The sequence below is a fragment of the Gracilinanus agilis genome, chromosome 1, assembly GCF_016433145.1.
Source record: "Gracilinanus agilis isolate LMUSP501 chromosome 1, AgileGrace, whole genome shotgun sequence".
In the NCBI taxonomy this organism is placed as follows: domain Eukaryota; kingdom Metazoa; phylum Chordata; class Mammalia; order Didelphimorphia; family Didelphidae; genus Gracilinanus; species Gracilinanus agilis.
This window is the reverse complement of record NC_058130.1, coordinates 664,575,252-664,601,642: the sequence shown is the minus strand read 5'-3', so window position 1 is coordinate 664,601,642 and position 26,391 is coordinate 664,575,252. Positions and strand designations below refer to the sequence as shown.

General features: G+C 35.1%; 1 protein-coding gene across 1 annotated transcript in view; it reads left to right on the top strand.

Moving 5' to 3' along the window:
• Window positions 1-26,391, top strand: part of SAMD12 (sterile alpha motif domain containing 12) — a 327,999-nt gene that overhangs the window by 195,439 nt on the left and 106,169 nt on the right. Inside the window, exon 3 of the mRNA XM_044684170.1 lies at window positions 16,716-16,815. Coding sequence (XP_044540105.1) covers window positions 16,716-16,815 — 100 coding nt within the window. The remainder of the gene's footprint in view (window positions 1-16,715; window positions 16,816-26,391) is intronic.

Here is a 26,391-nt window from a genome sequence, read left to right as displayed (position 1 = left end):
AGGAGTGTTGGAGTTTGCCTGCCTTCTGAAGACTCCTTGCCTGTCCAATCTATGGGATTAAGCCTGTATTGATTGGATTAGTCTGTATTGCTTAATATGCCCTGAGACTAAAACCTCAAGAGGAAAACAAAAACAAAAAGAAAAAAAGAAGTGGGGGGTCAAGATGGAGTGTTTTTGCTGACCTGTCCTGTAGTAGGGTCCCCCTGCTCTTTCCTTGTGTTTGATCTGGTTTTCTTTCCTCTTGAAGCCTTTTGTTCTCTATCTCAGTGTAATAAAGCCAGACAGTCTGAGGTTTGGCTCCATCTAAGCCTCCATCTTCCGAGAGTTTTTGCTGTGTTTCTCAGGCTTTCTCCTCCAGTCACCTCTCTAGTTCCTGTGTTCAACTCCCTGAGTCCAGAGCCAGCAAGGCCCTCTCTCCTGGACGGTGCTCCTGCCTGCCCTGAGATTTCACAGACTGCTAGAGACTCTACACAGCCCATGAGGGAGGGGTCCTGGGATTCCCCTTCTATACCCTCAGACTCAACAGTTCAAGAACCCTTTTTCTTGGCTTACCTCTTGAGCTGTCCAGCAGTAGGATCCCCTTGCTCTGTACTGTTGTTTGATTTGGTCCTCTTTCTTCTCAAAGCGCATTGTTTTTTCTATCTAGATGTGGAAAGGGTTCCGAGGTTTTGATCTGCTCTGTCTAAGCCACCATCTTCCCAGAGTCCAACCATTTTGAAATGTTTTTAGCTTGGTAAAATGTGGTTTCAATGTTATGACTCTTTTCAGAGAAAGCATAAAGCTAGTTTACTCTTTCTTTACAGTTTATAAAATAAGCATATATTATTGGATTCTTTTTTTTTGCCATATTAGCTATCTTCTAGTATATTGCTATTTCCAGGTTAGATGAAAGAACTATTTACTAAGTAAAGTACCCCAAATAATATCTGAGAAATGCAGGGGGTAACTGATGGAAATGAAGATTAAAATCAACCTTGCTTTTTCTGATAGGAGCCCAGGGATATTATAGCATTAAATGGGTAGAGTATTGGTTGATAATCATGGGAGGCTTCTATTGTTATGTTCCCAAACAACATAACTTATATCTCTAAGCCTGTTTTTTTCCCACTCTGGAATGGAATTAGTGAGATTCCTGCTATATTTGTAGGAATGCCTGGGAACCATTTTGAGACGATCTCAAAGAAGGCACCAGACATTTGAGGCATAGCTTTATATGGAACATTATTTTATTTGTTAATTGCCTATATCTCTTTGAGATATACAGGGAGATCTGTGCATGAGTCAGAGTACTGTGTGTGTTTATGATTTGCAAATATTTTCATTTTTGTAGGATGAGCTCCTTTGGGATGAGTGATGGGTATTTGGTTGGTAAAGACATAAAATCCGGTGTGATTTCTCCCCTGCCCCCAACTCCTATACATTCCCTTTGACAGACTGTATAATCCAACCTGAGAGGCAGAACTAGCAAGGCTTGATCACCAATGCCTTCCACAGTGTCAGAGACATCCTGTTTCCAGTTGGCTGCTAGTGCATATCTGTATTTCTCCTCCACCAGGGTTTATTGTTAGAAACCATGACTTGTCACCCAGTGCAGTTGGGAGGTGCCAGCCCCCACCAAAGCAGTGTACAGATCCCCTTATTGCAATGCATGAACAGTTGAACTTCCCCATTGCGTCAATGCCCTTTATAAATAGTCCTCCCTGGTGCCTGCTGGTCTTTGGCTCTATTGTTTGCATGGATATTAGGAAGCCTTGTCTATGACTCTGCCTGCATTAGAAGCAGTCAGCTTGCTCTTTTACTTCTCAAGGGTGCTTGCTAGGTACCTTGTAGTGTTTCAGGAGAAAGAAAGTCAGAAGGGACACACAGCTAAATCCAAGTTCATCCTAATGATATAATTGGAGTGTAAACTCTGAAATTCACCCAGGAACCAGTGACAACAGCATGTTATTATGGATAAACACATTTACTTTTGTGTGGTTACAGCCAAGCCTGAGGAAGAAGCACAGTCTGCTTCATTCACTCATTCTCAACTCTTCTCCAGTCTCTAACACATGGTTGTTGATTGATTCTCCCTCTTTCTTTTCTAGCGCCCATGCCTCACCTCCATCTGTCATTTTTCTAATTCCCTCCTGTCCTTTCTTCTTATACAATACTCTCTTATCTGTCTTTCTTTCTCTCTGTTGGAGTTAACTTATACAATTGATGCTTGCTCTCAGCTTTTTCTCACTTCTCATTCTACTCCTTCCTTTGAGGTTCAGTATATCCAAATATATAGCCCCATTCAGATCCGGAGGACAATTTTCTACTAACCTTAGATCATTCCTCCTTTTTTCTCAAGGAGTTTAGTACTTGACTGGTGATAGACTTCAAACATTCCCTCAAAACCTTGGCTTCCTAGTTTCTCATTCTTTTCATTTCCCATGACAAACTCTTCCATCCTGCTTCAACCAAATATCAAGACAATTACATGCTTGATCTTAACATTACCTATAAACATTCAACATCTACAGTCAAAACATTAGAAAGTTCTTTATCTGGCCATAATCTTCCTCTCTCCCTGCTTCATTCCTTTCAGTCTGATTTTTTTATACTCAGTGTGACATAAAATCTCTTCACTTTTCAGTGTATTTAACTAGGCCATCACCTCTACCTGACTTTTCCCCACTTTCCAATGTTTACTTTATTGTTTAAAATTTCAACATTATACTGTTCTATCATCCCAAATCCCTCATTACCATGTCCTTTCATTATGCAAGTTTTTCCAAACTCCACCCTGATTTAATCTCATCATCTGTTTCTCTTTGTTGCTGAAAGGAATAACAACCGAGCTAATGGGACTTACTACAAATTTATGTTATCTTAATTGGACCCTTACTTATCCTTTATTGTCCATGAGATAGTGGTCATTCCAAACTTCCATTAATATAATTTATTTCAGTAATTCTCCATACCACCTTCTCTTTCTAGTCTCAGCTGAGGACCTCACCTCATAATTTATGGAGAAAATTGAGGCTATTTTTCATAACTCCTTCTTCCTGATTGCCCTTATTCTTTCCTCTTTTATTGGTCTCTGCCAAAGACATGGCTCTTCCTTTGCCAAGGGCAGCCCTTTCACATGTGCCCTAGATCCCTTTTGATATGAGAAGGTTCCCAAGAAATTAATGAAAAAATATGTAAAGGAAGGAGGGTCTACCAGTACCAACTTTTAAACTATATTATAAGGCAGTAATTATCAAAACTATCTGGTACTGGCTAAGAAATAGAAAAATAGATTGTTAGAACAGGATATACAATAAAAAGTTGTAAAAGATTATAGTAATTTTGTTTTGATGAAAGTAAAGATCCAAGTTTTGGAGATAAGAATTCATTATTTGGTAAAAAAAAAACTGGAAAGCAGTCTGGTAGAAATTGGATATAGACCAATGTCTTCCAAATGTATTCTTTGATTCTTTCTTTATCTTCTCCCAGTAGAATGCTTCTCTCCACTTCCACTCTTCAATCTTTTTCAACAGATATATTCCTTGCTACCAACAATTATTAGCAGGTGTCCTCTATCATAAGACCAACCAAATAAAAACCAGTGAAACCATCCATTCCATCAAACTCTCATCCTGTAGCTCTCCTCTCTTTCATAACTAAATTCCTAGAAAATAGCTCTGTACTGTCCTGGACTCTAATACCTATGCTATCACTTCTTAGCATTTTGTAAGACTTCTTACCCCATAACCCTAGTGGAACTGCTCTCTACAAAGTTAAAAATGGTCTCTCAGCTGTCATTCTGATGGCCTTTTAAAATTTCTCATCCTTCTCAATCTCCTTGTAGCATTTTATCCTAGTGACCAATATCTTCTTTATGCTTTTTCATGATGTTAATCTCTTTTGGTTTCCCTCCTACCTGTTTCAATTTCTTGTATTGAATGTTTCCTCTCTATACTACATTATAGTACACTAATGGTTAAGGAATGTGGTATGAAAGTGGTGGTCCATTTTCCTGGTCTTTCCTTTTTTTACATTTCCATTAAACTATCAGCTAAAATAGGTTTGATGACCGTTTTTATAACCCTGAAATTTAGACATCCTACCCTAATTTCTTGTAGAGCCATATAACTGGTTACCTATTGGGCATTTAAAATCGATGACCTCTAGGCTTCTCAAAATCATCCTATCCAAAAGAAAACTCATTATCTCTACCAACTACTCCCCAAACCACCCCTATTCAAACTTCTTATTTCTGTCAAGAATAGTACCATCCTTCTAGTCATCTAAATTTGAAACCTCAGAGTCAACTTGATTTCTCAATCATTCTCATCTCATATATTGAATCAGTTTGGAACAGTCCAGAGAGCAAGGAGGTCTGGGACCTTTCATGAAATGGCTGGTCAAACCAGAGGTTCACCATTCAGGGGAATAAACCTCATGGCAGAGACTTATTTAGATAACAAAAGTTTCTGGGGAGGAAGTGGAGCTACCCAGAGACCAAGTTAAGCTAGGAATTAGATAATCATGGCTAGAATCCATCACGAAATGACCATTCTGGCCAGAAACTCACTTCCTCAGGAGTGCACCCTCCGCATAGGCAGGCAAAGCTACTAGTGAGGAGGTGGAACAGTCATTATTGGGTAATGAATTTTCCATCTCTGTAAGTGTTTAAATTGGATTAGACCACCTATTAAGGGTGATCATCTTAATATTGTTTAATTCCATAAACTCCTTCCAAAAAAATAACTACAAAATGTGTTGAAAATCTCTGTGGTAATTTGTTATACCATTCAAAATGTTCTCTACAATTATCTGATACTTGAGACATCATCAAATAATTTTTAGCACTAGTCTCTTGGACTTTTATCATGAACCCCAAAAGTGATTCACCAATCACTAAATGGGAACTACTGCACTAAGGGATTCTGTACATGACTTCATATTTTTAGAAAGGCTCTTCTAACTGTGAGATGTGTTGGATGTGTGACTGGATATGTGAGATCTGAGTCTGAATCCTGCCTTTGACACTATGTGACCTGGGATAAATGACTTAACCTCACTAAGTTTTAGTTACTTTATATCTAAAACAGATATAATAATACCTACAATGTCTACCTCTAAGGATTTTGTGAGAATCAATGAGATGATATAGCTAAAGCAGTGTATAAATTTCCTGTGTGATTACTATCCTTATTACTTTGGAAAAAAAAAAGAAAGAAAAAGCCTCTAAGAAAAAAGCATATATTCACTAAGAACAAGTTGTAGTAAATGTTTCATACCTTTTATTGATAAAATTAATAAATTAATGGATCAGGAGGATACCATAGACATAATATATGTGGCTTTAATCAAGACATTTAACAAAATTTTTCAATATATCCTCAAGGACAAGATATAGAAATGTGTTATGAATGATAGTACAGTTGGGCCGATTTGGTGCCTGGTTGAGTAATGGTTCACTGTCAGTTTGGAGAAGTCTCTGGTGACATACTACAGTACTCTGTCCTTGGTCTTCTCCTACTCGTCATTTATATTAACAAGTTGAATAATGGTAAGATTATGAAGTTTTCATAAGATAAACCTAGAAAAGAGAGCTAATTCATTGGATGACAGAATAAGATTGGAACATTGTCTCAGGAACAATTTAATGGTAGATTGAAACCAGTAAGTTCATATTTAGCAAGAATTAGAGTAATGTCCTCTCCTTAGGTTCAGAAAATCAGTTGCAAAAGTATTGGGTGGAAGATGCCTGGATTGATAGGTATTTATGTCAGAAAGATATGAAAATTTTAATTGATCACAAAATCAGGATGTACCAACAATGAGATACAACTGCTGGGGGAGGAGAGCTAAAGCAGTCTTCTACTATTTTACAATTAGAGTTTCCAGACCATGCATAAGTCAGATCTGTCTAGTTTTTGTTATCTTACCTTGAATAATATTAAGAAATTAGGGTTACTGATTTTGACTGCCTTGAAGAGTAAAATATTTTGTTTCTCTAGAAGTGCTCAAGCAGGTGTTCAGTGATAATCAGAGTGGACTGTAGTAAAAAAAATGCAATTGTGTTGGGAGAGAAATTTGAATACATAACTTAAAGTTACTTTCCAATTCTTAAACGTTTATGATTTAGTGATCACAATTCTATGCATCTGACATTGTTTCAGTCGATCCTTTTCATGAATACTTACAAGCCTTTCCAAGCTTTTCCTTTATTTCTGTTTCCCCATACTTAAATAAGTTTGATCATATTATTTTCCCACATAAGCCAAAATGACCTGGGATTCTCCTTCAGTGTGTGAGAATGATAGAGTGACAGATCTCTAAGTTTCATTTTTCAAGTTCACATTTGAAAAAAACAAGTCCCTCTACAATATACATGAAAAAAGGTCATAAGATTTTGCTTGATGGTATTCAGTGAAGGGAATCCCATTTTTCCCCCAAAGTAGTCCATTTATTTTTGTTCAGCATAATAGTGGGCTGTTTGGGGATTGAGGAAATTCTGGGTTCAAGCCCTACTTCAGACCCTGGGCAGATGACTTAACTTGTCTCCTCTTCAGTTTTCTCATGTATAAAATGGACATAATAATACCACCTTCTGCCAGAAATGGTGTAAGGATCAAATGAGATCATATATATTAAATGTTATACTAACTATAAAGTACCATTTAAGTGTGATCTGTTGTTATCATATAGTTCTAATTAATAGGAAAATGTCTCTTTAAATTTAGCCTAAATTTGCCTCTTGTTGATTTTCATGGCTGCCATATCTTATTTGTAATGCATTTTAAGTTTGTAGTCCACTCAATACCCTAATTTTTTACCTTTTGTGTCAATTTGGGCCTGCGCAAGATAAAATTGTCCACCAGTACTGGCCCACTAGTGATATCAAAGGTTTCTTATCCTCACCAGGAGAGGACTGGCTTGACAAATATAGAGTATGCACAGTATTCTGTTAATGGTAAAGCAATGATTATTTAAGCTAGGCATGATAGTCTAACAGCACACCTAAGTTCTCCTTGGTAGAACTAAGAAATGACCTAGTATTTGGCTACCTAGAATCCTTCTAGCAGGCATCTTTGGGATGAAAAGGAGTTGTGATTGTTTTTTTTTAATTTTGAGAAATTAAATATAAGGATTGAGTTTCCTAGGGCTTTTCCTAGCCAAATCCTTAGAAAATCATTAGAATTTGGACCTTGTAAGCTATTCAAGTTACAGTATCCAGTTGAACAGAAGGGCATATTAACATTTGTGAATTAATTTGAATTGATTCTATGAAAAAGCATCTCTTCACAAGAGAAAACTTTTCTCCCCTTTTTATTTCCTCTGATGTCTCAAAATGCCCTTATTCTAAGCTGATAAGCACCATTAAGGGATGTAGAGACAGACATTAACATCTGTTTTTTTGTGTGTGTGTTTTTTCCCCCTTTCTCCCAACCTTGAATAAGATGACACAATGGAAGACAGTAAAAGAGAGGCCTGGGAACTAAGCAAAGGACATTGCAGAATGGTAAGGGAAGAAATAGGCAATGCTTGGAGTATTCAAATACATGCTAATAATGAGATGCCAAAAACATGTTTACCACTTATTGAGATTTGGCTATAAAAAGATCTACTTTCTTCTAACAGTACATGGATTCAGTGCAGTAGTTTTCTGCCTCTCATAAGATACTAGATTCAGGGAATAATGAGGGAAGGCTTAACTAAGATTCTGTCATACCTTTGGGACCCTAAAATAGACATGTTCCTCCACTTCAAGAAAAACCCAGGTCTTTAGAGGAAAAGCTGTACTTTCAAAATAAGTAATAAATAATAAGTAATAAATGAAGATTTCCTTTTAAAAATAAATTTTGATTCTTAAAATGATTCATCCAAAATTTCCTCTAAATATATTTCCTTATATCATTTTAGTTTGTTTACAAGTTAACAAGAACTTGAGATGAAGACCTGGACCAGGGAACTTGAACAAAAGCAATAGGAGACGCTGCCAAGTTGACTAATGAAAAATAGAAGAATAAGGCATCATTAACTTAATAATTTGTTGTTGTGGTTTAGTCTTTTCAGTCTTGTCTGACTCTTCGAGACCCCATTTGGAGTTTTCCTGGCAAAGATACTAAAGTTGTTTACCATTTCTTTCTCTAGCTCATTTTTTATAGATATGGAAACTGAGACAAATGAGATTAAGTGACTTGTCCACAGTTACACAGCTAGGAAGTATGTGAAGCCAGATTTGAACTCAGGAAGATGAATTTTCCTTACTCTAGGCCTGGCATTTTATCTGCTACACCAACTAGATTCCCCAGAAATTATGATAGGAAACAAGAAAATATGATTAATTTCACCAAGATTCATTTTTCATATTTCTCCCTGATAATACATATAACTGTCCAGAACAGAGTTGCCAGATGGTATCAAAAAGCCTTAATATCTCATCTGTGGCCTTAGCTACATCAGGGTCCAAAGACCAGTTCTGAGAGAAAGTACCTGAGATTTTGCTCTCTGGCACAATATGTTGGCCTTTAGATAATAAGGAGATTATCTGTGCTGTGGTCTCTCTGTGAACATTAAAGAACAAATCCCCATCTCCCATGTTTTAAATCAAGAAAATGATGTGGTATAAATGGACGTGGGGAAGAAGAATGAGGCAAATGGAAAATCACTGACAACAGTTCCTCTTTTTAACATTTTTTTTGTATTAGCATGTCCTTGGGCAGTTTGAACTTTTCTTCCTATTTCATTGTTTAAAGTCCTTGTGAAATGGTGCATCTGTTTGTTTTGGTTTTGGCTTCGATTCAGGGGGGAAAAGACACACAGACAACTCTTAATGCAAGCAGATGAGAGAAACTGAAACCCCCTCCCCCTTTCTAAATGGACTGTCTGACCTTGGGGAGAGGGGAATAATGCTGTTGTGCAGTAAATCTTTATACTATAATTTTCAATTTACCCAGTATGAGACAAACAAATGCACTGTGTGTGTGAATGTGTGTGTACGTGTGTGTGTGCATGTGTGTGTATGCATTATTCTGGATCAGTTCCAAGATATCTAGCTTCTGCTGATGGAGGTCTGGTAGGACATAATGATATAATAAACAGATTAACTTTGTTGGAAAATGTGTTAGTGGTATATCAAGGAAGCTCTTCTCATTTACAAAGTCAGTTTACCAAATCACTAGCTCAGAGAATGGCTGGAGGAAATGATGGGATTGGAATACACTGCTTCCCATAGTCATTTCCAGAAGACCCAAGTAGATACTGACTACTGTTAACAAACCAAGATGGCGGTAAGCTAGGTAAATTCAAGACACTGTGACTTTCAGGAGCTTAGAATACCTTTTCCTAAATTGTGATATTAACTTCAATATTAAAATTGTTTCTACTTTTAAGTATTAAATATGAAGTTAAATATGTCAATGTGGCATGGAAGAAGGAAACACCCTGGACTAGGAGGCAAAAGTACTTTGTTTCTAATCCCAATTCATCCAATAACCAATTGTATGACCTCAATCACTCAAAATTTAAGAGCTTACTATGTGCCAGGCCCTGTGCACAGCAAAGGAGATGCAAAGCAAAAGCAAAAGATTTAGCCTGACCCTTACCAATCTTCCACCTATGAGACAATACACCGAAGTACAAGGGTTTAAAAAAAATTAAAAATAAAAAAATGCTACCCCACCCCCCAAAAAAAATTTAGCCTGAGCTCACAGTCAAATGAGTGAGACAATATACAAACAACACTACAAAAATTAAAACAATCACACATCTTATTTTAAATATCAAATATATATATACTTCTTATTTAAATATATAATATGTAATAATATGTATGTGCACATCTTATTTTAAATATATATATAATACATACATATAATATTTGCACATATATACATATATTGTTTGTACATGCCATATCTATACCTATGTGTATACACACAGAATAAATGTGGAAGTAATAAACAGAGGAATAGCACTAAAATTAAGGAGGGTTGGGACCTTGGGTCAAGTCACTTAATGTCTCTGAGTCTTCATTCTCTCCTCTCTAAAATGAGTAGATTGATTCAGATGATCTCTTAACCTCCTTCCTGTCCTAACATTTTATGATTGATTTAAAAATACTATCATATGTGGTGACTTTTCTTAATGAAAATAGTCATCTCAATTTCCTCCATTTTACTCCAATATCTTCCCAAGTTCCATTTTATTTCAAGAGTATTTTATGTTTCCAGAACCCATCAGAACATCACTTAGAGTATTAATAAATTTTCTCAGGATATTTTGAGGAAGGTGACCAAACTAATTTAGGAATTTTTGACCTAGTAAATGACAAAATAATATGAGTGTAGTGGTGAAGCATTGGGGATTTTGCTTAAAGAAGCTAAAAATGGCAGAGAGGAATGTGACTGAAGCCTAATAGTCATATTCTAGTTAAGAAGGGCAGTACCCTTTTTTTGAACTTAGAAGGTAACCTCTCCCTTTCCTCTATTCTATTTGTATAGCTTGATTTAATAAATAAATGAATTAATTCTTGTGATATTATCTTAATAATTCATTGGCTCCAAGAACCTTATCCATGTGTACTCTTCCCCTATTTTTGTATATAATACTTAATCCTGGAGGTAAGAGAAAACTACTGGAGTTTATTGAGAAGGGCTGACAAGGTCAGACTTGTACTTTAAGAAAATCCCTTTGGCAGCTGAGTTGAAGATGGACTGAAGTGGGGAGAGACTTGAGGTGAGGAGACCAGTCAGAAGGCCATTATAGTAGTTCATGTAGGGGGTGACATGGGCTTGTCCACAAGGCACCACTTACATGAATTTTAATTTTATTTTCTTGTCTCTACTCCCTACCACAACATCCTCCCCATCAAAAAAATTACATCTTTTATTTACTTTATGTATATATACATTTATAATATATATAACCTAAAATAATAATATTAATATATGCATATTATATGTTATATATAACAAATATTCTATATGTAAAAACCTGTTGTTTCTCTTGATAGAAAATAATCTCATTAAAGGCAGAGACTATTATTTTATCATAGAATATAGATTTAGAGCTTACAAAGAACTTTGAGGCCACATAGTGTAATCTGCCCTTTTTATAGATGAGGAAATCGAGGCCCAGAGAATTTAAGTAATTGACCCAAATATATAGCAGGAACTTTGATTCCCAATGTAGTACTTTCTCACTAAACCATAATATTCTGTGCTCAGCACATAATCTGCTTAATAAATATTTGTGGATTGATTGATCACTAAAACTGAGTGGATATTTCCAAGAGAGCCCTTTTTATGGTTGTTAATGTCACTGCAGTCATTATTATTTTATTCCACATGGAAAGACGATAAGTAACACATTATGCCTACTCCATTGCCATCAGACAACACCACCTTAATCTGATCTTTGGAGGATTTACTACTGCCTGTAGAAAAATTGAAATGAGTGGAAAAATTCACAAAACAAATATTCTGTTGATCCACCTATGGATCATATTTGCCCCACACTGCTAATGTTGTTGTTGTTCAGTCTTGTCTGACTCTTCGTGACCCAATTTTAGTTTTTCTTGGCAACAATATTGAAGCAGTTTGCCATTTCCTTCTGTAGCTCATTCTACAGAAGAGGAAATTGAGGCAAACAGGGTTAAGTGACTGAGAATGAGCTAGAATTATGGTGAATGGCTGCTCTTCTCTCTAGCAGACTCTTTAGAAAGAGCTTTTTTAAACCCCAGGTTCCTACATCTGCTGAAGAAGCCTGTGTTGGATACTGCTACTTCTGCTGCTCTTGATATATCACATTCCACCTGCTTGGAGTTTCCCCAAAATTGCCTACTTTACTGCTCCAGGCCTTCTCAGAAATCTGCCTCTCTCCCAAAACCTTGAAATTAGAGAGAACCCCTTTCTCAAGCAGCTTATACTCTTATGCATTCTCCTTCCTTCTTATCCACAGATACCTCTAGGGCTGATATTCTTTTCTGCAAATAAAATCTATTGACCAACCTTTATTAAGTACCTACCATGTGCCTGGCACTATTCCAAGCTCTGCAGATACAAAAAGAGATAAAATACAGACCCTACCTTCAAAGAACTTAAAATCGAATAGGTGGATAAAATATACAAAGAAATATAGGCACAGTAAACCATATACAGGATAAATGGGAAATAATTTAATAGGTTTATAGTCAAACCCATGATAGTCTTCTCCATAGAAAGTCATATCATTCTACAGAACTCTGCTTTACAACTGATTGAGGACCTTCCCAATGAGGAGAATTGGAGAGGAGGAGAAAGGGAATTCAAGAATATTAGTAATAAGTACTTAAATGCAAAAAATCCAATTTATCATGTTTATCATTCTAAATTTCTTCCCTTTCCTGGGGCTTCTTTTTTAACTTTCTAAAAGCAGCACACTTTTTCTATGGCATATCAAATCCCAGGAGAGGAAGGAAAGATGTTCTTGAGACAAAGAATAATGTCAGCAAAAGCAAAGGGAAAAAGGAAACAAAGAACCCATCCAGGGGCAGAGAATGGTTGAATTTGGTAATCCAGAGGAATAATAAAGAATGATATAGTATAAGCCTAGAAGTATACCACCAGATTGTAGAGGGTCTTCAATACCAGATTCTAGGGTTTAGGTTCTTTTTGATGGGCAGTGAAAAGGCTGGTTGTTTTTGTTGTTGGTTGCAGTGGTGGGGTTTTTGTTGATGGTGATGGTGGTGGTGAAGTGTATGTGTTTGGTGTTTTGAGATTGGATCTCTATCTCCCGACATTGACCAACCAGGCTAAAGATGCAGTAGCCACTTATGAGCCCAATACCTCTACTAATCAATATGAAAGTTTTGAACTGTTCTATTTACCTCTCTTTAGGCAGCCCTGTGGTCCCTTTTCCCCTGGGGATCATCATATTGATGCCAGATTTAGTAGGTATGCCCAGCCAACTTTAGCCTTCTAGTATCTGAAAACTGGAGCTTAAGTGATCCACCAACCTGAGCTTATCTGGTAGTAGGGATACAGATGTACCAGGTAATTACAAGTATCCTTATAATCTGCTCCACTGAAGATTTTTGAGCAGAAGGATAAAATGACTAATACATTAGAAAAAATAATAATGTAATTAAGGATAGATTGGAGGGGAAAGAAAATGGAAGCAAGACAACTTTTTGTGAGACTTTAATAATAGTCAAAGTAGGTGGCAACAAGAGCTTATGAGGGTATTTGCTGTGGGAATAGAAAGGAGGGAACATTTGTGGAAGCTGAAACAAACATCTTGGTGAATGCTTAGCTATGAGTGGTGAGAAAGAGTCACCATGGTTGCAAACATGGGAGACCATAAATGATGAATTGGAATAATGTCAAATACTGATATGGTATATTAATATTTATAAGGTGATTTTAATATAAATTATTTTATTTTCCTACAAACTTACAGGAAACAAGTTTACAGGGGAAAATAAATTGAGTGTAGGGTCAAGGAACTAGAACTAGAAGGAACTCAGAAACTATCCAGTCCAATGTTTGGTTTAAGGTGAAAATAGAACATCCAGATGTAGATACCTTATAATTAGTTAAAATTTTAGTTATAGAGAAGCCAAGTCTAGGAATGAAGATTTGGAAGGTAGTTGAAACCTAACAAGTGAATGAGATTGCTAAGGGAGAAAGTCTAAACCTTGAGGAGAGTAAAAGCTCAAGGACAGTTCACTTAGTTTAAGAGGCCGAGGAGTGAATAAAGGAGGAGTTAACTGTTGGCAAAGTAGAAAAAGCACCCAAAGACTGTGAGGAAGACTGATATCAAAGGAAGAGATAAAATCTAGTGTGAGGAAGTGGTCAATAGTTCCAAATGCTATAAAGTTCAATAAAAATGAAAATTTAAAAATGTCATAGTTAGTAATTAGAATTAGTGGAGGATCATATTCATATATATATATGTGTGTGTGTGTGTGTGTGTGTGTGTGTGTGTGTGTGTGTGTGTGTAACTGATTTGAAATCACAACGTACTATTTAAATAGGTCACATAAGGACATATCATTCAATACTTGTAATCAGTAATCCAGACTTTTTTTTTAACCAGGCTCAGATTATATTAAATGATTAGCTATATCATCGGATTTTAAAGTTCATCATGATTATGAAGAGCTATTTCTTATACTGGGAGGAAATGTTCAAAAGAACATGTTACTATTAGAAATTTTTGACTTTTACTTCCTTAGCACTTAGCATAGTGCCTGGTGCATAGTATGCAATTAAAAAATATTTGTTGATTGACCATTAAAACTATAAAAAATTATTCAGAGGCAGCTAGGTAGCACAGTGGAATAGAGCATCAAGACTGGAGTTGGGAAGACCTGTGTTCAAATCTTTTCTCAGACATTTCCTACCTATGTGACCATAGGTAAGGCAATTATCCCTGATTGATTAGCCGTTGCTATTCTTCTGTCTTAGAATTGATACTAATGCTGAAATTAAGGGTTCTTTAAAAAACCTATATAAATTATTCTTGTAACATAAGTCAATATTCCTCCATTGAAGTCCTATTTCAATGTCTCATTGTGGCTCCTGAAGGCTGAGAGTGGAATGCAAGTTTTGGCAGGTCCTACAGATCTGGAAAGGCTTTGAGTACAAGGCTGGCAGTGGACTTGGTATGGAGTATAAGTGTAGAGAGACTCAGCACCATAAGGCAAACTATGAGATGATTAATTTTTCAGTCAAAGTAACTCATAAAGAGCATCCACCAGGACATGAAAGGGGTTGTGATCTGCAAAAAGAGAGGAAATTTCTTTGCCAGCAAAATCATTTGTCTTTTGAAGTATTAAGGAAATTAGCCTTAGTATTACCAATCACAACCAAAAAAGTGCTCTTGTAGACTCTGAAGGAGCCTATCAAATGCTTAGCAACTTTTTGCACCAAGTGAGATAATGTACTAACTACCAATCCCTTCTTTCATCAGGCCAGTGTTAAAACTTGGGGAAATGTTTCTCATTTATCACACACTCGCTTCAAGACGGCTTGATAAATAGACTGCTTCACAGGGCTTGGATTGCACTAGAACACAAAACTGCAGCATTTTTCAGCAAACGCTGAATACTATTGGGCAAATAATTCCAGAAATCAGAAACTTTTATGCCAAGAGTACCTCTTTAAGGCACTCAAGCGGGGGAAGCAGTGTGAAGATTTTCTTGCTGACTCTGATAAGGATAGGCATTTCTAGGAATTGTTTAGGGATATGAGTTAGTGCTAAATTATGTGCAGGGTACCTTGGAGGTCATTATCAGTGGGGAAATCTGGGCTACTTACCAAACTTTTGAAGACAATGCAATGGAGGGGAATCTTGCTTTTCTATGAAGCATCTTTGGAGGGACATTGTAATTAGTAGAATTTCAGTGGTATAGATAGTGTGTACTAAAGCCACATGGCATATCATTAGATCCAATAAAAATTTCTCAAATGATAATAAGATAATTGATATTAATATTTACAAAAGACTTTGCCTACAACAACATATATTTCACATAGAGAAGTAATTTGGATAAAGTATTGGACTTAGATTGAAGAAGATGGGTGTTGAAATCCAACCTCAGGCTAATTTTTTACCTTGGTTAGGCACTTCATCTCTCCATGCCTCAGTTTCCTAATCTGTAAAATTAGAGGCAATATATGCAATAACTTCAAGGGTCCTTCCAAGCTCCAAATCTATAATCCTATCATTATATCAATTAAGCTGCCATCTCAACTGTTTAGCTATATCTACTTCTTTGAATGCTATGGTCTTGGGATGAACTGGAGACAGTGTGTAGATACCTTTAACTTTCAAGGCTAGGATTTGAAATAAGTGCCTTTTTACATATCTAGAATGTACTCATTTTTATATGTCTGTGTACCAAAATCCTTCAAGGCCATGATCAGGTTTTATCTCCTTCTTCCAAGGTAGGACACTCACTAATTTTCCCATATGAGTGATTACAGTGTATCTCTGACTCTGTCTTTTTGTTTCTTTGTCTGTCTGTCTGTCTCTCTGTGGGTGGGTGTCTCTCTCTTTCTCTCTCTCCATCCCTCTCCTTTCTTCCCTCTCTTCTATTCCTCTCCTTCACCTGCCCCAGCTCTCTAATTTTTCTTTGCTAGCACTTTAATGTAGTGAAAAATGGCTACATTTGGAGTCAGAAGACTTGGGTTCACATACTCAGCTCCTTACTACCTCATTGACCTTGACAAATCACTTTATCCTTTCCATGATCCAGTTTTTTAATCCTTAAAAAGAAGGTGCTGGGTCAAACAGTTCCTATGATCATTTGTACTTACTACAATCTGCTTTGCATCAGATTTCTTTGTGTACAACTTTTACACTATGATTAGATTGTAAACTCCTTTGACAGGCATCCTGCCATTTTCGGCCTTGTTTTTCATCTTTACATACTTAATACATGTTGAGATAAATTGACTTGAAGAGGGAGAATGGTGTTGTGGCAAGACTACTGGCTTCTCTTTAAGGTCATTTTTGAATTTTGTCTCATTGATTATAACCTGGGGGATCTTAGAGAAATCACTTCATGGTCCTCAATTTTTCCTTCTGTAAAATGTTGGACTTTGACTAGCTCATCTCAAAAGCTTTGAAAAGCATTGAAGCTTTATATCTCATAAACCAATAAATTAAATGGATTAGAAATGAATTTCATTTCATGGCAATGCCTTTCAAAGCAGGGTGCTGGTTTTAATGGACTTTCTTTTTCTTCTTTGTGTTTACAGTCTGGCACAGTGAAGCTGTCAAAACCAGTGGCTCTGTGGACCCAGCAGGATGTCTGCAAATGGCTGAAGAAACATTGTCCAAATCAGTATCAGATCTACAGTGAGTCATTCAAACAGCATGACATAACTGGTAAAGTATGCAGTATCCAAAATATTTTATGCTTTTTCGCCCGCCGGTTGACTTCTCTCCCTACCTTTTCTTAAAGTAGTGCTTTCTCACTGTGCCTCTCTGTGATGAACTTCCTTTAGTGGGGGCTCTAAATATTCTATGGAGGTAAGCCAAGGCTAAACCTTAAGCAACTTTGCTCTGATTTTAGCCAGCCATTAGTATTCGTGAGTTTCCTAGGAAAGGGATTTGAGAAATCCAGGAATAAATGAGTATACCAAGGCTAGAGAAATTGAAGAAAGGATTTGGGTGCGCAATTGGGAAGAGTCAGAAGCTTCTCAATTCTGTTATTAGTGTGCTTGCTACTTTAGCACAATGCTTTGAATGCTTTTCCTCCTAAGTAAGACTATTAATACTAACCTGGCACCACATAGATGTTAGTGACATTAAAGTGAAAGTCTGCAGTGTTGTTAGTGGCATGAATCATGGTCCTGTGTAGCCATCTACTAAAGCTTTACCATATGGAGGTAAAGAAACATTTGAGAAATCCCTTATTTTATCTTAATTTTCTTTTCTATTTCTCAAGTACCAGCTCCCAAATAAGACCTTTGCTATTTTATCCCCTCATTATTAACACTTTCCCCCAGAAATTACTTTACATATAATTCATATTTGCTTTAATGTTACATGGTCCTTTCCTCCAGTGTAATGGAAACTTCTAAGACAGGCTCTGTTTTTGTCTTATTTTTATCGAGACAGCTATGGGGCACAATGGCTCAGAAAATCCTGAGTTCAAATGTGGCCTCAGATACTTTTTAGCTCTATACTCTGGGCAAGCCTGGCTCAGTTTCCTTATCTATAAAATGGGGATAATATTAGCACCCACTTCCCAATGTTGTTGTGAAGAGAAAATAATATTTATAAAACATTTTGCAAACATTAAAGTGCTATTGTTGTTATTATTAGTGCTTAACACTATTCTTCCCACATAAAGAGATCTTTAAGAAATGTTTATTGAATTGGGTACTATGAAGCAAACTCATTGTTACTATGGCACATTCCTTACCAGTGTATCAATCAGTCATTGTAGTGCTCAGTTCAAAGGATACTATCTATAGCACCTTTTATTACATAATTGTTGTATTAAAACATTTTCTATGGATGATCTTTAAAGTAAATCACACTACTTAGTGGACCTATAAACAGAATGGGGAAAAAACCATAAGTAGCAACTGAAGAGCAGAGAGGTATTTGGAGTTATCTGGGGGAAAATATATAGTATCACAACCACTGACCTGGGAGCCAGGGCAGGGTTACTGGGAGACAGAAGAAGACAAAACCTGGAAGGGGATCACAACCAGGGAGCTTCAAGATAACTCAAACTTTAGTGTAGGTCATACCTTTTCTGGAGAAGCCACTGTCCTGAGCTGACCACATCTAGAGTATTGTATCCAGTCCTGAGTACTATAAAATAGGACTTTGGTGACCTGGGGAGTATTCAAAGGAGGACAATCATAATGGCAAAGGAATTTGTACTCATTTCATTTGAGAATCGTTCAATCAATGAATGGGGGACATTTGACCTGAAAAAGAGAAGACTTGGTGGGGAATGGTGTGGAATGGTACATTTTTTTTCTTACCCCAAGTATTTGAAGGATTATCATATGAAAGAGGAATTAATCTCGTTTTATTTGGCCCCAGAGAGAAGACCCAAAAGTAATTTGCAGAAAGCAAATTTAAGCTTAATGTCAGGAAATCTTCTTCATAGTGAAAGCTATCCAAAATGGAATGGGCAGATGGCAAGTTCCCTTTCATTGGATGTCTTCAAGCAGAGGTTAGACAACCACTTGGGTATATAATACTATTGTTATTTTTCAGATATGACATAGACTCAGTGGTTTCTAAGATCAATTTTAATTATGTGTGATTGTCTGAAAGGAAGTGATCTGTACATCATTTTAGAGAAGTAGATGAAAGAGGCAACTTTAGCTCAAACATACGTGTTTGTGTGTGTGTATATATATATATATTTTTTTTTTTAAAAAAAAATTAAATATAGCATTCCAAGACCTAATGGGAGAAGAATTTTCCAGAATGGAAAACACAGCTAATACACCATAAGTAAGAAAACACAAAGAAACAACAAGGGAAAATTTTTACAGCCTTGAAGAAGCAAAACAAATAAAAGTTACATTGCTTAAAATTCCAATGAGACTAATATCAGACTTTTAAAACAAGAAAGGAGAAACAACAGGGTCAGATAAAAAATATATGAAAGTGTTAAAAGAATTGTACCCCACACTCATATAGCTCCCAGGTACACTCAAACTGAGAACAGATTTTTCTTCAAATGCATACAAAACCTGAAAGAATTTATCAACAATAGTCCACAGTGAAATAGACTCCTATAAGAACTAAATGAAGAAACCCAAGTTAATTCAATGATATTAAAATAATAAATCCTGCTATTGATATACTAAAAATGTATGTACACACATTCATAGAGTACACACATATATATATATATTGATACACATATCATATCTGCCTTTTTAGGGAGTGTTTTCTCTACCAATGATATTACAGGTATGGTCCATATATACTACCACATTTCCTTACAACAACAAAAGTGTGTTTAACAGATGGAAAACAAAAGGGGAACTAAAAGGCAATCTCAAATGCAAAACTTTTTGTCTCTCTGTCTCTGTCTTTGGCTCTCTCTCTGTCTCTGTCTCGCTCTTACTCTCTCATTTCTCCTCTCTGCTAAAGTGCTTTTTTTGTTGCCAAATATGGATATTATTTGAGCATTTTTGCTCTTTGATGTTGATCATAATATGCATTTTTCCTTAACAAAACTGTATTTTACCTTAAGAAAGTTTACATACCTTACTTATATGTATGAGTAATATGTATGAATATATTTATGGATTTGAATTATACATGAATATATTCATATATGTGAATTATATATGAATAATATGCACTAATACATTCAGGTATATAAATATATTCATATGTGTATAAGATATATAAACTGAATGTTAACCAAAAAATTCAAACTATAATTTTGGATAAAAATGTATATTACGATTAACACAAAAGGGTAAAGAACATTAAAAATATATCCACACTTACTAACAAATAAAGACTTGGATGAGAGGCCCAAAAAAAGAAATAAATGGAAGGGGCGTGGAGTTAGATTTGAGAAGGAGTTGATAATAGAAAGGCAAAACTTCCATCTATTATAAAAAGGAAATTAACTTGTGGTAGTACAAGATATAGTCTAGAGTGGTGGTTCCCAAACTTTTTTGGCCTACAGCTCCCTTTCCAGAAAAAATATTACTTAGCCCCCTGGAAATTAATTTTTTCAAAATTTTAATAGCAATTAATAGGAAAGATAAATGGACCTGTGGCCATCACCGCTCCCCTGGATCACTGCAGCACCCACCAGGGGGCGGTAGCGCCCACTTTGGGAATCACTGGTCTAGATAAACAGAATTATAATTTGTCTCATTTGCTATTGTTAATAGGTGAAATTGTGGCGAAGAGAAGATAGACTGAATTCCCTCTGTACCATACCAAGAACAATTAGAGAATGAAAACAAGGCAAATTCATTACTTATAACCATAAACATGAATGGCTTTTCTCCAATTAAAATAAAGAGAGTTGTATTTTCTTATACAAAACACAATTTATGTAAAAAGATATAGTTAGATTAACTTTTAGAAGTTGGACTAAAATATATCATATTAACTTCAAGCTCATTACTGCAAGTATGTAACTGGTATTTAATAAGGTAAAATGTATATTAAGGGAAAAAAAAACAAGAGAGACAAGCAGGAGTTTAACACAGAAAGAAATTGCCAATATATAAGTTTTCATTTTATGGTCAATTATTTAACAATTAAATTAACCTAACAAAAGCTATCATCAATAGAAAAAAATAGACAAAGCCAAAATCATAATAGGAAAACAACCCATAGTTTTCAAAATATAATTAATCAAATAAATTGTTAATGAAGAAATCATAGATTTAAACTATCTAGTAAATTGAAATGAATAGTTCTAATAGATAGACCTAAATGGGAGAATAACAGCATATGCCTTCTTTTCTAGTACAGTTGACATGCTCATAAAAACTGATCACATATTAAGTCATAGAGAAGCTTTACTTGGATTCCAAATGGCAAAAAATATAATAATTTGTATTTAGACCATGATGCAGTAAAATGAGACATATTAATAACATTAACAAAATGTACAACTTTATGTAAACCAAAAAAATTAAGTTGAATAAAATAATAGAAATAATATAGCCATCAACATCTTTGGTATGCAAATAAAGGTATTTTTAAAGGGAAATTATATCACTAAATGTTTTTATAGCTGATCAGCATGAGTATAAGGAATTAATTCATCAAAAGTAAAGACCATTGAATCCCTAGTCTAGGCCCTCCCACCTCAAATAGCTGTAATCAAATGGATATATCATCCCACTGACACATCTGTTTCCTCTATAATACAGAATATGACCCATACTTGCTCAACCAAATATTGAACATGTCCTTTTATTGCATTATTATAGAGAAAATATACAATATGCTGCTGGTCTTCTTTGAGGTCTCTTCACATCATTAGATTACAAATCAATAACACTGATTGCACAGTTACTATATCTCACTCTCAGCTCTTGGCCAAACTATTTTCTTTTGCTTGTTTTCCCTTCCTTTCTCCCTTCCTTCCTTCCTTCCTTCCTTCCTTCTTTCCTTGCATTTACACTAGTTCTCTTTCGTAACTCTTTGGTTATAATGTAATTCAGTTCTTTAAAGACTATAGTGTTTTATGATTTACAGCTATATAAGACTTCTGGGAAAAATATTGGTATTAAAAAGGCATGTATTTGGAGATATAGGAGAAATTTTTCACCCTCAAGAGCAATGGAACCTCCACTTTTAGCTTCTTAGCATCCTAGGCTCAGCTGTATTTATAGAAGTTGTGGAAATTTTACTAAAGGAAGGGAAGTTGGACAAAGCAGCTGAACTAAACTGAATAAGTACTAGAAAAGCCTATGATGAAAGTGGCACATTTTTTAATGCATTGAAAAATCACCTATCATGATAGATGAAGAAGAGGAAGATACCAAAGAAATGGGGGAGGGAGAAATCAATTTTTATAAGGACCAAAATGCACAATACAGAGTGTGTCATAAGTACAGACCTGCATGCTTATTTTCTCATTTATATAAAATTTTATTAGAATAATATAAATGCAGGAGAAGTACATTCTTGAAAGGCATTTGAATGGAAAAGGAAAATTAAATTCCTACATTATATAAATTAAAGAGGGGAGATAAATTGATTAAGCTTATAGCTAAAGAAATTATATAAGGAAGATAAGGAAGAACATGGTAGTCCAAAGGAAATTTTAAAAAGAAATTATGATTGTAAAAGTCAAAATAGAGTAGAAAATAAAATAATAATCAAATTTAACATAAAACTTGTGGCTTTCTAAAGATGAATAATATTGCATATCTTTAGCAAATTCATTCAAAGAAACAGAGAGGAAAAATACAAATCTGCAAAATCACAATTGGAAAAGCAGTTATATCAAACATAAAATTAATTTAAATGATTAGTAAATCCTACTTTTAAATATACACAGACTGAGAATTTAAAGGAAATAAATGCATATCTACAAGAGTCTAAAGTTTTCTTATGCAACAAAAATGAATAATTTAAACAAACCAATTGCATCAGAAAATAAATAAATAATTTTAAAGATTATCCTATTAAAATAAAAATAAATTTCTGTCTGGAGAATTTCACATTAGAGTTTTCTCAAGTATTCCAGTAACAAATATTGCATAGATTATTCAGAAATAAAAAAGGGTGATGCATTGTCCAATACCATTAATAATGCAAATATGGTGTTGATTAAAAAACTGAATAAAGATAATATTAAAAATAAATTTATGGACTAAATTTCCTGATGAATACAGTTGCAAAAATAGTATTTTAAGAAAATTATTTTGAACATACAAAGTTCAGATCAGGTAGGCAAAATTAGTTCATCTTTCACTAGCAATATAATTGTGAGAGGAAGCATGATTTAGTGAAAACAATTTCTGGTTTTGGAGTTAAGAAGAACTAGTTTCAAATCTTGCACAAGACAGAAGCTTGGTGACCCAGCATAAGTCACTTAACCCTCTCTGAGACTGTTTACATTTCTTTAAAAATCAGGATAATAATAGCAACTATCTCACTGGGCAGTTAGATGAACTAAATGAGATAATAAAAGCATTTTTAAACCTTTAAGTGCTTTACAAATGTGAACTACTACTATTAGAAAACATGCAAATGAAATTACTTTAAAAGTTTGTATCAATAGATTCAGAGTCTTTGACAAATTTATTCATTTGCAAAAACAATAAAAATATGTATGCAATGGATAGAGTGCCATTTCTGAAATTAGGATGACTTGGGTTCAAAACTGACCTCAGACACCTCCTAGTTGTGTGACCCTGCACAAATCACTTAACCCCAATTGCCTGGTATGTACTACTCTTCTACCTTAAAGTTGCTAAGGCAGAAGGTAAGCGTTCTTTAAAAAAAAAAAAAGAAGAAGTTTCTATCTGAAACTAAGATATAATGTGATACATTATATATAGGAGCCTTAGAAACTTTCCCACTAAATACAGGTGCAAAGCAAAGAAGGCTATTTTCACTTCATTTAAGGTGCATGGTTTAAGGCCCTAGGACTTGAGAAACCATCTAGTTCAGTGATGGGCAAACTACGGTGCCTGGGCCAGATGTGGCCCCCTGAAATGTTCTAGTTGGGGGGGGGCAACATTCCTAATCTGACAAATACAATGAGCAGTATACAATACAATGAAACTTCAAAAGAGTTGTCTTAGAAACAGACCAACAGATGAGCATTTCCTTTCCTTTGGCCCCCTCTTTAAAAAGTTTGCCCATCACTGATCTAGTTCCATCCCCTCGTATTTGTAGATTAGAAAAGTTACTCTAGGAGGTTTCATGATTTACCTAAGGTCACATACAGAATAAATGTCAAAGACAGAATTTGAAGCCAGGTCTTTTGATTCTACAGCCAGTATTTTCTTCACTGTGCCATTCTACTCTATATAGTAATCGATATTCTAGAAATTGTGATGATTTAGAAAAATATATTTGAAGAATTTGTGTTGGAAACAGTTTCATATATCGCTGTTTGCAAATGAAATAGGTGTATGTAAACTACCCAATTAAAAAATAATTAGTTGGAAATAAAGTAGTTCAGGACATTTAGAAGATACATGTTTAATCACAAATTATCATTGACATTCTCTTACTACCATAAAAATCAAGAAAACATAATAAATAAAATTTAAAAATGACAACCATTTTCAACAATAAAAATGAGCACCATTTTTTACAATAAAAACCACCAACTATTAAACGTCTTGGGAATATGAAAGGCTATTATAAAAATATAGAATTTTAACCAATAGAAGGACATCTGGCTTTCATATAAATGTTGGATTAATAAAATTTGAATGACATTATTCCTCCAACAAAATTGTATGTTTAATGTATTTTTATTAATTTACATATTAAATGCAATATGAAATAAGGAGGTTTAAACAAGTGTAGTAAAGGGGTTAAAATTAGTCCCTCACTACAGTGGGGAAAGAGGGTAATCAGTTAGATGTGTCAACAGACTATAAGGAACAGACAGAGTAACAGAATAACCATAAGTAAAACCTCTTAGCTGGGGATAACATATAGCAGAATTAAACCAATAATGACCAGGGAAAATAACACAGTGGGTACAATGTGTCAACCAAGTATCTGGGAAAGGAGTAAGATCAAGGAAGCTTTTGTAAAAAAAAAGGATTTAATAATTGAACAGAGATAGGGAGTGAAGGTAAGAGGGAATAACTGTCTCTAAAGAATTGGCAAAGCAGGGACAGGAGGGATGGATATGGCTACTCTATTACTAAACCTACAACAGACAGCTTGGGGCAATGACTGGCTGGTCAGGTGGAAAAAATATCTCACAAAGCTGTCCTTTGGCTGTTGTCCAGTTGTATTAGCTTGTCCCAGGTGAAAATATCAAGGTAAATCCATTGGGGAAGTCAGGGAGATGGATGTATCTGTATGTCCACCATACAAGATAAAACTCCTATCTCAACCTGGAACTTCTAGGACTTGCTAAATGATCTTATAGATACTTTCCAAGTCACAAAGATACCACAACTCCACAGGCTCTCCAGTCAGTTGCTAAAATCCAACTCCCCAAAAGCAAACTGCTAACTCAGAGTCTCTGTGGAAAGTTCCCCTCTCTTAGCATTCCAGATTTGGAATGTTCTGCTCCTGCCAGCTTTGCTTGGCAAAGTCTGCTCTTTACTAATTAAGTCCTAATCTACATTTTCCCCACAACAAATAGTAGGGGAATGTAGAGCCAAACCAGAATTCAGGGAAGACTTGGGTTTGGGTACTCCCTCTAACATATTGTGAATATGTAGCATCATGCCTCTATTTGTGCCCCAAGGTAACTCACCAAGTCTAACTTTCAGAATAGTTGTACATTTGCATTAGCAGAAAACTTTTCCTCACTTGAAATTTTCTACATCAATTATAATACAAATGAAACAAATTAATGCCATGTTAATGAAATAGTAAGGAACTCCTTTATCAAATTAGACAATCATAACAAAACATATATGAGGAAAAAGGCAAGGAAAACTAGTAACTAAACCAAAGAGAGAAAAATTAACAGAATCCTGTATTTCTAAAGTTTATAAATATTTTAAAAGAGCTATATTTAAAAAAGTATTTGATAGTAGGCCAAAAATGGGGAACTGCACCAATGGAATAGGGTGGATAGGTCAGCCATCTGACTAAAGGTAATCAAAAACTTAATGTTTTACAAGCATAGGAAATTTAAAAAATAGGAAAAAGATCAATAAATTTACTTGTTTGTGGTATTGCTTCTTACCCATCAGATTGTCAAAGTTGACAATAAATGGAAAATAATGAATTCTATAGAGACATTGTGAAAATAAGCCCTTTAAAGCACTCTTGGCAGAACTGTGAACTGGGATACCAGTCATTCTGGAAAGCAATTTGGAGCCATACCCAAAAAGATGTTAAACTCTGTATACCCTTTGACTTAACAATACCATTATTTGGTCAGCCCCCTAAAGAGATCAAAGAAAGAGGAAAAGGACCTAGAGGTACAAAGCATATCTCTTTGTGGTGACAAAGAACTAGAAAATGAGGGGGTAGTTATCAATTGGGAAATGACTGAAAAAATACAGTAAATGAAATTGATGGAATATTATTTTTCTATAAGAAATGATAAAGGTTGTTTCAGAAGAAAAAATCTGAGGACTTGTATGAACTGATGCAAAGTTAAGTGAACAGAATCTAGAGAAAAACATATAATAATAACAATATTGTAAAGATAAACCACTTTGAAAGACTTAAGAACTCTGTTCAACACAATGACCTTACAAAGTACTAAGGATGAAATATACTAAGCACTTCCATGTAAAAATGTGATGTACT